General features: G+C 46.8%; 1 protein-coding gene across 1 annotated transcript in view; it reads right to left on the reverse strand.

The window, feature by feature from the left end:
* RASAL1 (RAS protein activator like 1) overlaps positions 1–14,674 on the reverse strand; it is an 871,242-nt gene that overhangs the window by 337,847 nt on the left and 518,721 nt on the right. The window contains exon 8 of the mRNA XM_086943242.1: positions 9,801–9,892. Coding sequence (XP_086799368.1) covers positions 9,801–9,892 — 92 coding nt within the window. The remainder of the gene's footprint in view (positions 1–9,800; positions 9,893–14,674) is intronic.

The raw sequence follows: 14,674 nt of genomic DNA on the forward strand, positions 1-14,674 counted from the left end.
CGATGGATTAAACCCAGATCTGTGACTGGGGGTGAATGTTTTGCCATTGTGCAACATTCCATCCATAATCTTGTGTGTTTTGCTTTTCACCCTATGTGGGAAGGGTATGCCCAGATGTGGGTCCCTTGCTCACTAATCCACTGGAGTCAAGCTATCCTGGCTGAAGACGGCTGATAGCCAGAAACCGGTCCAAGGATGCTTGATTCCGGTCCAGGAAAGACATGGCTTGGCAGTTCGGGCTGGACTGTTCCCATGAGGCACAGGGTCAAGACTGATTTGCATATGGCCATGCCTGAACTGGGGTGGCTTGGTGAGCAAAATAACAATGGATTAAACCCAGATCTGTGACTGGGGTTGAATGTTTTGCCATTGTGCAACATTCCGTCCATCATCTTGTGTGTTTCACCTGAGGGATAGCATAGCTGTCAGATGACTGACCTCTGGTTAGACTGAGAGATATATTAGTTCTGTGAAACGTGATCATATATTTTATGTCTAACCAGAGGCATACCTCTGCCACCTAAAGCAAGCACCTCTATGATCAGTTTCTCAGAGTGCATTGCAAGACATTTGCAGAATTTCCTTTAACATAATCATCGCGTGTTTTTCCTCAGGGTTGTGTTTCTGCAGAGACAGTACACCCACACTCTCATTGTTTAGACATTGCATCGCTGTGCCCTGTCTCTTCAAACTGGGGAAATTTAGCAGCAACATGCTTGTGAAACCTTATTCTGCTATCAATAAAGCCTGGGTCTGTCAACAGCAGCATAACTCGGGTACAGGCTATCATAGGTTAGAAATGCAAAGGCACTAAACAAGGAAAACACTGTTGTGTGCACTACTGTACAACGCAGGCTGTTAAGAGGTACTATTTCTGTTACTGCTGGGGTGATCTTTTTGTGGGACACCGCACACCAGCCACATAATCTATCTGTTCTGGAGGTTGAAGGAATACTTGCATTCTTGGCACACAAGAAAATAATTTGTTGCAAAGTTATTTCCTGGCAACTAACATTTTGGCAGTTCTTTTGGCTTGGTGGCTTCCTGCATGGATGTAGCTCAGTCATCTCATATGTGAACTGCTCAATATGGGGTGCTAACAACTGCTATTTTATTTTTTATTAGAATAGAACAGATTCCTGCCAGAGTAATAAGCGATAATATTGCCAACCGATTGGCACTCATATTTTCAATTTCAGAAGGGATGGAAGATGAATTAGGAATCAAACCCAAGACTTGTCAGTCACACATCTCAAAATCAGGTATGGTAACACAGCCATCTCAATATTCTGAGACAAATACACATGTGTAAAATCAATCAAGCGCATGTCACAATGTCCCGATGAGTAAACTGCAAAACGCATCATTGATCAAGAGTTAAAGAAGTGTCTTTGTGAAGGTAGAATTAAAAATATTTAACCAGCTCACTGTCATTTCATAGAAGGAATTTTCAGAGAAATGTAAAAAACTGTTTCATTGAGCTAAAGATGTAAAACAGGTTCTAAAGTGCATTTGCATTGAAAACTGTAGAGGCTGCCTTTTAATTGTCAAATTGCTCATTGCCTTTTTAAATATCTTTGTTGGTAGCCTGCAAACATTGTCAACATTCACTAAAACATGTTTGTTATAATCGTATCAGGTTTGACCAATATGTTTAAAATACACAATTTAGGACTCTATTTTCTTGTATTGGCTCTAAGGGTTGCTCCGCCCCTTCTTTAAAGTGTTAGCCACACCCCCTGTAATGTTTCTCTTTCCCTTAAAAGGAAGACAGGAGCCGCTGTTGTGTTTACGTTATTTATTCTATGATAGGCATCAGAGAGTGCCGAGCCATTGAACTTGCCGGCTCCGACACTCTCGCTCTTTTACTCGGGGTGCGCGCGCATCCCAGTATGGCCGCGGGCGTGCCGCGTCATCACGCTGCTCACGCCAGCTAGAGCGCCAACTCTACATATCTCCCCTTTTTACACATATGACAAAACTGAGAACTATTGTCCATCACCCATGTCGTAGTCCTGGAACCTGGATGGTCTCACCACTGTTCTCCCTCCACGGGTGCGTCTTACCGGGGTTGCAATGTCCTCTCTCTCCTGAGTCTCTCCACTACCTTCTCCTGGGCTCGGTTCAGCTGGGCTCCCTGTCGATCTCCTTATGCTCCTCTCCACTTCCGCGTGGTGGCCAACGTTGCTGCCTTGCTCCTCATTCAAGCCCTCTGCATCTTTGTCCACCTCCTGGTTGGAAAGTTCCATTTCCTGTTCAAACTCTGCTGCTCTTTCCTGTTCCTGTTCGTCAGCGTCCCATCTTACTATTCTATTGCATCTTGCCATTCTATCTTGGGACCATACGTTTCCGTCGCTCAATAAGGCAGCTCTGTCGTACACCTCCTTAACTTGGAGTGGTTTACTGTACTTGCTGTCCCCCTTCCTTTGTAATGTCGCCAGCTTGACTCTCACCCATTCACCTTTCTCCAGTCCTGTGTCTCTCACATTCTTGCGCAAGTTGTAATGTTTGGCATACACAGCTTGTGCTTTCTCCAGGTTGGCATGAACTACTGCAGGGGACCATTGGCTGGCCACTGTTTTTTCTTTCCCCACTCTGTTGTCCCTCGTAAAAGGGTCTCGGCCCCTCAATATTTGGAAGGGGCCATATCCTGTCCCCGTAGGTGTGATCCGGTAGGCCCATATCATTTTCCATATTTCCTTCTCCCAATCTTTCTTTCTCATTATGGCCGCCTGCACCGACCCCATCACGGCTCTATTGAAACGTTCTACTAGACCATTCCCAGCCGGGTGGTAAATAGACGTGTGTTTGGACAGAATTCCATTCCTCGTCATGAATTTAGTCCACTTCTCCGAGGTGAACTGAGGCCCATTGTCGCTTAGTATGGACTTGGGAATACCTTCTCTTACAAATGTGTCGTTCAGGAACTTTACAACTGTCTCCATGTCCATCACTTCTGCCACTTTCATTTCTGGCCACTTAGAGTACCTGTCTATGAGGACACAAACGTACTTTTGGGTACCCTGTCCATCCAAAATCGGGCCTAAGATGTCAATGGACAGTTCTTCCCAATGGTTCCTTGGGGACTCGGGAGGAAACACACAGGGTCCCTTAGGGTGACCACAAAGGTGGTCTTACCAATATGTGGGTGCCCAAACCTTATTCAGCAATACCAATCTCACAGTAGGTCAAAACCTCCAATGGTAGAGAGACATTAAGCTAGCTATAGGTCAACACATTAATATGGCTAATGGTCATGCGAATAACATATAGTTCTACTTTTGGTAAGGTTAAGCAAAAAGAGCAAAAAGTTTGGGCACCCACATATTGGTAAGACCACCTTTGTGGTCACCCTAATGGACCCTGTGTGTTTCCTCCCACTATTCCCCTGGTCCCAGACCCAGAAGATAAGGGGGCCTCCTTTATTTTATATGATCCTTGGGGACTCGAACTTCCCCAGCGCTGGCCTCAATGGTTTGAGTGTTTTGTCCGCTTCTTGGTACTGAGCACATTCCCTGACGTACCGTTCCGCTTGTACGTCCAAGCCCGGCCACCAGTACCCCTGCTTAGTCCGTAATTTCATCTTTCCGATCCCCAGATGTCCTTCATGGAGTATCGCTAGTAACCTCGGGATAATTCCTGCTGGAGGGATGACTTTATCTCCTCTGTATACAAACACTCCTTTGTCGCAGACAGACAGTTCTTCCCTGATTTGGTAATACTTCCTTAGATTTTCATCCATATGTCTTTTCTCCGGCCACCCCTTCACTATGCACTCCTTCACCTCCTGTAAGCCTCAATCCTCTTTATAGGCTTCGTGCCACTCTTGGTTGCTGATGACCCTTTCTTGGTCCTCCGTCAATGCCACCATTTCTCCTCCAATTTCTCCGTCCTCTGCTTCCTTCTCCATTGCTGCTGCTCTGCTCAAATAGTCGGCTACTTTATTTCGACTGCCCAGGATATACTCCACGTCGTATCTGTATTCCAGCAGCTTCAACGTCATCTTAGCTATTCTGGGCGTGGCGCTGGCATGTCCACATGAGGTTAGTACCTTTACTAATGGTTTGTGATCCGTTTTCAACTGGAACCGTGTGCCCCATAGAAATTGTCGAAATCTTGCCATTGCCCACACTACCGCCAGCATCTCCTTTTCTATGACGCTGAATTTTTTCTCGGTATCACTCAGTGTGCGTGATGCAAAACTCAACGTTTCCACCACTCCTTGGCCTCTGTCCTGCATCAACACTGCGCCAAGTCCCTTGTCGCTGGCGTCTGTCGTGAGCACCGTTAGTCCCTGGGGATCGTACCCTTGCAAGGGTACTGCATTCACCACGTCTCTCTTTACACTCTCAAACTCCTGCTGTGTTTCTTCTGTCCATCTGAATGGCGTCTTCTCTCTTGTCAGTTGCCGCATGTGGTGGGTCTTTGTTGCAAAATGTTGGATGAATTTGCTATAGTATTCCGCCATCCCTAAGAAGGATCTGACGTCTTCTCTGTTGGCAGGGGGCGGTGCGTCACAAATTGCTCTTACATTCTCGGTTTTTGGTTTGATTCCTTGCACCCCTATCTCATGCCCCAAGTATGTTACTGACTCCATGCCCAGGCGGCATTTTTTCCACTCTGCCGTCAGGCCTTTTTTCTCCAGTACACTCAGGACCTTGGTCAGCTTGGCATCGTGGTCTATTCTGTCTCGCCCCATGACCAGGATATCATCCTGAAAGTATTGGATGCCGTCCATGTTCTTGAACAGTTGGTGCATCAATTTTTGGAACACTGCCGCAGCCGATGCCAGTCCGAACAGCATGCGACAGAACTGATAACACCCAAAGGGAGTGATGAAGGACGTCAATCTCTTGCTCTCAGGATGTAATGCGATCTGGTGGTATGCGGAAGTTAAGTCTATCGTGGAATACACTTTATTCCCCGTGTTTTTGCTAACATCTATTCGATGCGGGGTAAGGGGAACTTTTCCACTACAATGCTCTTGTTGAGCTCGCGGAGGTCAACACACAGCCTTACCTTACTGCTGGGTTTCATTACCACCACCAGTGGTGCCAACCACTCTGCACACCTAATGGGTTCGATTATGTCCTTGTTCTCTAGTTCTCGTAGTTCTTCCTGCACCGCATCTCTTACGGCCAGGGGTACGTTCCTCACTTTGTGCGATACCGGTACCGCTCCTTCCTTGAGTACAATCTTGTGTGTAAACTTCTCTAGTCTTCCCACTTTGCCTCTGAATACTTTGGGATATTTCTTCTTCCACTGGTCTAAGTCCGGCCAACTGTCTTGTTCGGTGAGTAGTATCTGGACCTTTCCTCCCGGGTCTAGTTTGATGCCCAAGTCCCCTTGGTCCAACCAACCCAAGACTGAGGGTCCCTTCTCCGAGACGTACAGTTTGCAGATGGCGGTGCGTCCCTTGAATTCGAACTTCAATGGTCTGAACCCTGCCATGGGTATGCGGTCTCCGTTGTACGTGACCGGTCGAATGTCCAGTCGCTCCAGTTCTGGGCCCAGTGACGGCGTGAATGTCTCGTTCCATACCGCCCTCTGGACTATTGTGTAAGGTGAGCCTGAGTCCGCTACTATGCTTGTTGGCACTCCTCCTATCGTCATATCCAACACTGGTTTGGTTCACCTCTTGGTGTCAATGCACTGTATCTGGTCGTAAATGCATAGCACAGTGTCTTCTTCTTCGTAGTTGTCTTCATCTTGGTCCTCTTGCCCTTGGTCTACGAACTTCACCATGGTCCTGGTGGATTTCCTGCGGCACACCTTCTCGTAGTGTCCTACGATCCCGCAGAACAGGCATTTGGCGCGAAACGCCGGGCACTTCCTGTCGTGAGCCTCATGCGCCATGCTTCCGCATCTGTAACAACTCCTTTTGTTATTTCCCGCCTGTTTTCCTGGGGGTCCCGGATTGCCTTGCCATCTGTTCGGATTCTTCTGCGCCGTGCCTTTGTACTTGCCGTCTCTCCGGGGCCCATCCTGTTCACCATTGGTCTGGTCACCGGCTCCTTTTTCGCCACCTCGGCACAGAGCTTTGCGAGTTCCGCTTTCTTGACCGTCGCCATGACTTCCTTCAGTGTGGCGTCACCGCTCGCCCATAACTTCTCCTGCACAGCTTTGCTCGTGGTGTGCATCACGATCTGATCTTTGATAAACTCATCCTGGAATGCATCGTACCTGCACGTGGAGGCCAATTTCCTCAATGCCGCTACGTATTCCTCGACTGATTCTCCTATCTCTTGTTTCCTTTGTTGGAAATGATATCTGTCGATTGAGACGCAGACCGCCGGGCGAAAGTGTTCATTCAATTCCTCGATGGCGTGGGCGTAGACGTCATCAACAGTACTTGCCCGTTGCTTGGGTACCAAGTTCTTGAAAACCCTGAGCCCCTACGGGCCTAGGTTAAGCAGTAGTATTCGTTTCTTTCTTTGGCTTGTAAATTTCTCCTCGTTTTCATCCTCCAGCACTTCTATAAAGTTCTCTATGTATTCTCTCCAATCTTCCCACCGCATGAGGGGTTCCCCTGGTTTGGGTAGGAACGGAACCGGTGCCATAGCCGAAGAAGTTTGGGCACACATCCTTTCGCGCTTTTCTGGGGGTTCAGTCCCACTTTGGCTCTTGGGGCTGCCTGGCGAGTCGTTCTCCTCCTGTATCTTTGGCTGTCTATGGGGGCTTTTATTGTCTTCCCCTTTGCCTTTTCCCGGGGTCGCCAGCTCTCCAGCCCTTGGGGTGTGATGTTGGTGGGGTCCTCTTTTTTTTTTTTTCCTTATCCCCGCCTTCAGTGCCCTCTCACCTCCTTCAGTGGCTGTGGAGCTCCCTTGTGTGTGTGTGTGCTCTGCCACGCTCTCTGAGGTTCTTGTCCAGTGGTTAGAGGTATGTTTGGTTCGCTGAGCTCGTAGTGCTGCTCAGTCTGTGCTCCTGCCCAGGGCTCGGTGGTCGATCTTGCATCTGGTTCGATTTTTTTTTCACTTTGTAAATCCCGCACTCGTCGCCATTGTAATGTTTCTCTTTCCCTAAAAAGGAAGTCAGGAGCCGCTGTTGTGTTTACGTTATTTATTCTATGATAGGCATCAGAGAGCGCCGAGCCGCTGAACTTGCCGACTCCCACACTCGCGCTCTTTTACTCGGGATGCGCGCGCATCCCAGTATGGCCGCGGGCGTGCCGCGTCATCACGCTGCTCATGCCAGCTAGAGCGCCAACTCTACACCCCCTTTGATTAATTTGTTAGACCGCCCCATACCCCCGCCCTGAACTTCAGATCTGCTTGGCCCCTGGCAGGAGAGGGGGACACAGTAGATGAGGGAGAGCAACAAATGAGCCGGGAGAGAAGCACACTACCAAGAAAACATCAGGGAGCACGGGGAGGAAGGGAGATTGGCATCGGCGAGGCATGGGAGGGCTTGCATAATGAGGGAGGCAGTAACGCGGAGTATATGGGGCATTTAGCAGGGGGGAGTAACACTATGGGGAGGGCTGGATAACACACCTATTCTCATGGCGTTCTTATGCAAAAAGAAAAAAGTAGTTCCTTAAAAGTGAGCAGTGGGAGGATAGAAGCCGGTCAATCTGAAAGATTGAAAAGACGCCATGATGCACTGGAGGGGCAAACATAAGGTTGACAAGCTGTGACAAGGAAAGTCCTAGAATAAGAAGCAAGCAAATGAGAGCGCCAATAAAGTCAACCAACAGCAAGCAATGTGTGGGCTGAAGGCCCCTATCATTTTTTGGTAAGCCCACAATTGTTCTTTTATAACTAGACAGCTGGCGTTGTCTGGTAGGTGAGACTTAAAAAGGTAGATAGGCAAAGCGTGTCAGAAACTGAGACAGATGCAGACAGATGCATGCAAACAAATACACTCCCATGCTCACATACACACACTTGGGGAGTGCTATAATGCAAACATTGCTTCAAGGAATCCATATAAAGATGGTGAAACGTAACATTTACACACACATGCAAACAAATATACAGCTATGCAAAAAATACAGACACACAAGAAGACGGGTACACAAAAACACAAGCACACGTTTCTTGGAAGAAATTGAGGAGGAAAGCTGGAGCAGGGGTGTTTACGGCTTCCAGATTTCCCACTTTATTGTTGGGCTTTTCAGATCAAGAATAATAGAATGTTATTATCTTGTCCAGGCAAGACCTTAATTGGTGCCATATGTAGAGCAATGATCTCGGGTTTGTCTGATGAGGGCTTTACCTACAAATTTGGAGCGCCTAAATATTTTAAGAAAGTCAGATTAAAATGTCTCCAAACTGCAGCAAAAACCTGGTTCGAGGTCAAATCACTTTTGTGTAGTGCATACTACAGTAGGATGTCTCCCATCTGGGACTCCCCAGGCACCCTGGAATGCTTGTTGGATACTCTTACGGACCCCCTTACACAGTGTGGGCTAAATAGATAGGGCAACTGTTAGATGAGGGACGGCACTTAAATTGGGAAATGGAGTAATTGGACTGAAGGGAGAATCTCTAGGTTTAAAATCTATCAAGCGAATTCTCAGCTGAAGAGCCAAGATTGGACAGGAATGGAACCCAGCCAGATGGAAATGGACCTCTAAGATTGCCGGTTTAGGAAAAAGGAAGCAGCGCTGTGGTGCCACTATCTACTCACTGCTGCTAATGACAAGATAAGAGCTCCATTTTCTGAATGGGATAGTTACTTGCCGGATATCGAGTTGGAAGAATTATGGAAAGTATCTTTATGTATACTTTATTTGATATTTACACCTCTTGCATTAAGGAAGAACCATTTCTTTACTCTCTATAGTGTCTACTGGACTCCGAAAAGGCTGGCGATAATAAGGGCAATGGTGACCCCCATCTGTAAACGGTGCGGAAGTAACATGTCTGACGTCATGCATATGTTCGCTACCTGTCCAAAGTCAGAAGAATTTTGGCTTGCTGTGGGTACGACTATATCCTTCTCACTGGGTGTCACCATGGAGGTAAGCACTGTCCTAATTATGTTTAGGATAAGGCAACAAGATGTGGGGGGACCTTGTTTAAACACAAAGCAAAGAAAGTTTATGCTCTATTTGTTCTTGATTGCAAGAAGAGAAATTTGTAAGCTATGGATTCAAGCCTCTTAACCTTCTTGGCATGCTTGTATACAACTCAGTGCCCTCTTTGAGAAGATGCATAGGTGGCACAATAAGAGAAAGGATGACGGGGACATTTGGGATATGTCTAGGCTTTGATCAAATTTTATCCGTCCAATGATGGCATTTTCTTTGAGTAGTTGGGCTATGGAGTAAGATAGAACCGAAGGAGCCCAGTAAATTTGCTTGAAGAAGTGAATATCATTTTTGGAGCATTTAGGCACTAGAATTTGTAATTCCGTTTGTTTCCTTACTTGGAGATGTTATAAAGACAATGAAATAAAAAACCACACAAAGACAAATAACCTCTCAGCAAACATGCACATATGCACACATACGTACATGTGCATGTATGGATAGTTACACATAAACACATAAACCACATGCAGATAAAGAAAACCAAACACCGGCCGTTCTTTATAGTCATGGAGGTCAAGGGTTGCTGCAGGCGCCAGGAAGTCCATATTTTTAGGACATGTGGAAAGAATGCAGAGAGAGACTGAGAATGGCATCTGGGACAACCCACCGGGTGAGACTACCACCTTTGGCAGCTAGTCCAATAGATTAGGGGATCTCATGAGGGAATTTTCAACCATAACAACGACTCACTGTGGTTGGGCACGTTTCTGCCTCCTCTTTGATGACATTTTAGTGGACCAGTCTTTCAGGTCGTGTCACTTACCCATCATCCTCCTCTACGTTTCCAAAGGGAAGGAGCCGGAACCAGCCTTTGATGGCAGGGGACTTTTGAAGGGCATCCAAAGGAAACTCCACCTGTGGACAGTAAACACAGAGATGTGTGTGTTGTCTCTTGTTTTATTGGACCACATTTTCAGTGAAGGCACAAGTACGCAAATACCACCTCCAACAGCCATAATTCCTCTGCCTCCCATCACATTCATAGTGTGTATCTTGATCACTAAAGATGGGTGAACTTACATTCTTCTGATGTAATTCATCATCTCATAATACTGCAGACTTCCCAAAGTTATGTACTCAATTTTGACAATGGCAAATATATTGCTTGCAAGTAATTGTTGCAGAATTATATGTCCACATGCTGCTAAATTTGCTGTAGGCGGCGTGGGGGGAAATATTCCGTAATTGTGTTGTGTAAATAAACTATGAAGAAATCCAAGAACTATAATGTTTATGCAGGAAAAAATGTGCAGACTTAGATTTTTCCGAATATAAAGTATGCAGCATTACTGTGCAGAACTGTCACAAGAGTAACAGTTCCCACACAATCATTTACAGATTTCTGTGGGATTTCAGTTCCATTTTAACTGGCCAGACCAACAAAGGGACCTTAATTCTAGAGGCGAGGAGGATTTTTTTTTTTCTTCGCAAATTCCAAGTTTCCACATTGGGTAGTGAAGTGGACACTTCATCTCAGCTGCACGTGCCCCAGGTGGGCTAGAGCGGTCGAAGAAAATTGTCCTCATGGCTTGTCATTTCATAGACATTCTGCAGTTGTGTGGTAGAGACAGCTTTACTTTTCTGGAAGACATGATGCAGTCTTGCCAGTTTTTGGACACCACAATACATTTCAACCATTTCGGCAACATTTTACAAGGAGGCGTACACTAGGAGTAATGTGCCTATTGAGGAACCAGAAGACTTGAGCTCTAATCCAGGTTTCCCTGCTTGATCAAGATTCGATGATATTGAAAACATTACTTTCTTCCTCTGATCCTAGTTTCCATACCTATCATTCAAAACACATATTAGGCAATATATAAAAAGTGAATATTTCCATTTAAGGTGGTGCAAGGGGCAGGCGCGTGGCAGAGTTACTCAAATAGCCCACAGGTGTTAATAGTGTATACATGTAGTGTACTGCATCAGCTATTGAGGTTTCAACCAATGGTGTGGGACTTAGCGACACAAGAAAGGAGAGGTGGATCCTTGTAGGGACTAAAGAATCTGGATTTGCAAGCCAGAGGATGGATGCTCTGCAAGGCTGGGGCAGAAGCCCCAGTGGGCCTATGGTCATATGTAACGAGCCTAGTGCGAGAAGCTCAGCTCGACGTTCGGCAAGCGTCCATAGTGTCTGTGGGGATGAACAGCTACACAGAGAAGGTTTTCATCATGGAGCTCATCAGGGACGCAGGACCGCGGTGAACCAGTCTGTCCCCGCAATGCGTGCCCACACTGGTAGGACCACAGGGATCTTGAGGTGCCCGCGCTGGCACTGTTGAGTAAGTAATGAGATGCATGTAGTTCAAAACCGCAAATTAGATCCTCGGGATTCCTGACTGAACGGAATGGCCCCTTGATATATGTAGTGCTTAATGGTCATAGTGGGCATGTTTCTAAGCACTGCCACTTTGTCCTACCAGGAAGGCGTTGTGCAGAAACAGGTTTCCTTGGTTTGTAGGTTTGCACTGCAGCTTATAGACCACAACTCCCTCCCTGCCCCTTGGGGTGTGCCAGGAATATTAGGGAGGGAAGGGCACAGACTTTGTTTTAGTGTCAGCCAAAGGCCTTAATCACCTGCGTTTTTCACCACTCATGCTGACCCTCAGTGAACTCCATGTAAGATGGGGTATGGCTCCAAGGTGTGTGCCTGTGAGATTTGCGTATCACAGAGTACAACTCTGCTGTCAAGTGTGCCAAATGATGACTTTGTAACATTGCCTATTGCTCAGTTGTACTCAGCCTGTGAGAGCCGTCTATCATGAGGGGTAGCTCTTCCGTCAGAGATGTCACCCTGTGTGAGCCATCTATCATGGGGTATAGCTCTTCCATTACAAGTGTCATCCTGTGTGAGCAACGTATCATGGGGTATAACTCTTCTGCCACAGGTGTCATCCTGTGTGAGCCACGTATCATGGTGTATTGCTCTTCTATCACAGGTGTCATCCTCTGTGAGCCACGTATCATGGGGTATTGCTCTTCCATCACAGGTGTCATCCTGTGTGAGCCGTGTATCATGGGGTATAGCTCTTCCGTCACAGGTGTCATCCTGTGTGAGCCACCTATCATGGAGTATAACTCTTCCGTCACAGGTGTCATCCTGTGTGAGCTGCGTATCATGGGGTATAGCTCTTCCATCACAGGTGCCATCCTGTGTGAGCCATGTATCATGGAGTATAACTCTTCTATCACAGGTGTCATCCTGTGTGAGCCGCATATCATGGGGTATAGCTCTTCCGTCACAGGTGTCATCCTGCGTGAGCCGCGCATCATGGGGTATAGGTCTCCCATCACAGGTGTCACCCTGTGTGAGCCGAGTATCATGGGTTATAATTCTTCCGTCACAGGTGTCACCCTGTGTGAGCCACGTATCATGGGATACAACTCTTCCATTACGGGTGTCATCCTTTGTGAGCCGTTTATCATGGGGTATGACTCTTCCATTACAGGTGTCACCCTGTGTGAGCCGCGTATCATGGGGTATAATACTTTTGTCACAGGTGTCATCCTGTGTGAGCCACGTATCATGGGGTACAACTCTTCGATTACGGGTGTCATCCTTTGTGAGACGTTTATCATGGGGTATAACTCTTCCATTACAGGTGTCATCCTGTGAGAGCCGCGTATCATGGGGTAGAGCCCCTCTGTCACAGGGGTCCACCCTTGAGAGATGTGCATCATGTAGTATAGCTCTGCTCTCCCAGGTGTCAGACTGAGTTCTGTGTATTGTGAAACACAGCTCTGATGTTCCAGCTGTCAAGCGATGAGAGACGTGCATCATGTGGTGTAGCTCTGATGTCCCAATTGTCAGCCTGTGAGTTCTGTGTAGTCTGAGATATCTCTGCTTTCCCATGTGTAAAGCTGTGAGAGACGCGTATCAGGGGGTATAACTCAGAGATACCATGTGAACCCCTGAAGGCATAGTCCTAAATGTACTACTACTTTCCATAGGGAAAGCTGTTGTTCAGGGTCTGAATCTGAAAGATGTGTATTCCTTGGTAGGCCGCTGCTGAATATCTTCTGTCTATCACATCTCTCCTAATATGAGACCTAGTCCTGCTGTCTTAGGCCACTGTCTGTCACATCTTGTTAGCATGAGGGATAGCGCTGCTGTCTCAGTTCTGGTTGCCATTTTTTTAGCATGCGAGACAGTACTGCTAAGCCACTTGTCTGTCACATAGTTAAAACGTGAGTGATAGTTCTGCTGTCTAAGGTCCCTGCCTCTTGTATTTATTTGGAATGCGGGATGATGATACTTTCTAAACCTCCGGTCAAATATATCACTGTGAGATGAGAGTCTGTACTGCTAAGCCATCTGCTGGTCACTTAGTTGTTTCTGTTTAAATCTCCTCTGTCATATTTTTTTTGATGATCGGAAGCTTTGCTTTCCACTGTCCGTGCATAGAACACCTCTCTCACAGATTTAACATCAGAAATAACATCAGAGATGGTTCTGCTGTCTAAAGCCCACGTGTGTCATGTCTCTTTAGGATGATGGGTAGCGCTGCTGACTGAAGTTTGTATCTATAAAAATGGTGCATCCCCAGAGAGACCGCTTGTGCGGGATGTGGACATTTGGCAGCTGCATTACCACAGAGCAAAGATCTTCAAACGTTTTTGCTCTGAGCCCCACTAAGCAATATGTTTTGACGTCAGGCCCCCCTCCAAAACTTTATGGCAAGGATTGGGGGAGCGGGAGGGACATGGCTGAGCCCAGAGGGCTGGGCTTATGAGATCATTTCAGGAGTTAGTTTTCCATAACTCATAAACCACACTAAATATGACACATAAAACAGAAGATTCATCAACAAAAACGGTTATTGACCCAAAACTACTGCTCACTATAACTGGAATGTTATGAGCCTCTCACACTCCCCTGGACCCCAATGCCACTACACCTGCTGCACTAATGACAACTGCAGTCTTCAGTAGCAGACTAACTCCTCTGCCTACTCCGCCCGTTCCCCAACATGCCTAGCCATGCCTAGCCATCACTTCAATCTTGAAACATGTCCCTGTCACTATCAGGGAAGATAGAGCTCCTATATGTTGTCTCCCTTTTTATGCAAGCATGCCTTCAGTCCTAATGCTAGAAAGGAAAATAATCTCCCATGCCTCTGTTTTTTTAAAGTGAGACAGTCATAGTTGTGATGCAGTGGGCCCCTCAGACCCCTGGGCACCAGTGAGCGTCACCTCTTTCATTAATAATAGCTACTGCCTTGGGGTAAAAGGGCAGTCTCCCCTTAGACTCCCACCTTGCCACACCCCCCTCTATGCCATGTCTCTGAGGCAGAACAAAGGTGTCTTCTCTGATTTAATTTTCCCCTTCTGTATGCCATTGCTCTGAGACTCAAATCACCTCTGGCAAGGGTGCAGTGGGCCCTTGTGCCACTGTCCCTGCAGCACCCAAGATACTTTCTGCCCCTTTGTGTTAGAAAGCAAACAGGGTCACCCAGACTTTAATGCTGGGAAGTAAAATGGGCATCCAGTCTTCTTTTTCAAGGTAAGACAGCCATAATTGAGCAGTAGTGGCCACTAACACACCTGGCAGCAGTAACTGCTGCTCCAATATATATAAGACCATAATCCAGAACGCAGCAAAATTCAGAAAGCAGCCAAACTATTCTAAAACCTACT

The sequence above is a fragment of the Lissotriton vulgaris genome, chromosome 11 (genome assembly GCF_964263255.1).
Source record: "Lissotriton vulgaris chromosome 11, aLisVul1.2, whole genome shotgun sequence".
Lineage (NCBI taxonomy): Eukaryota > Metazoa > Chordata > Amphibia > Caudata > Salamandridae > Lissotriton > Lissotriton vulgaris.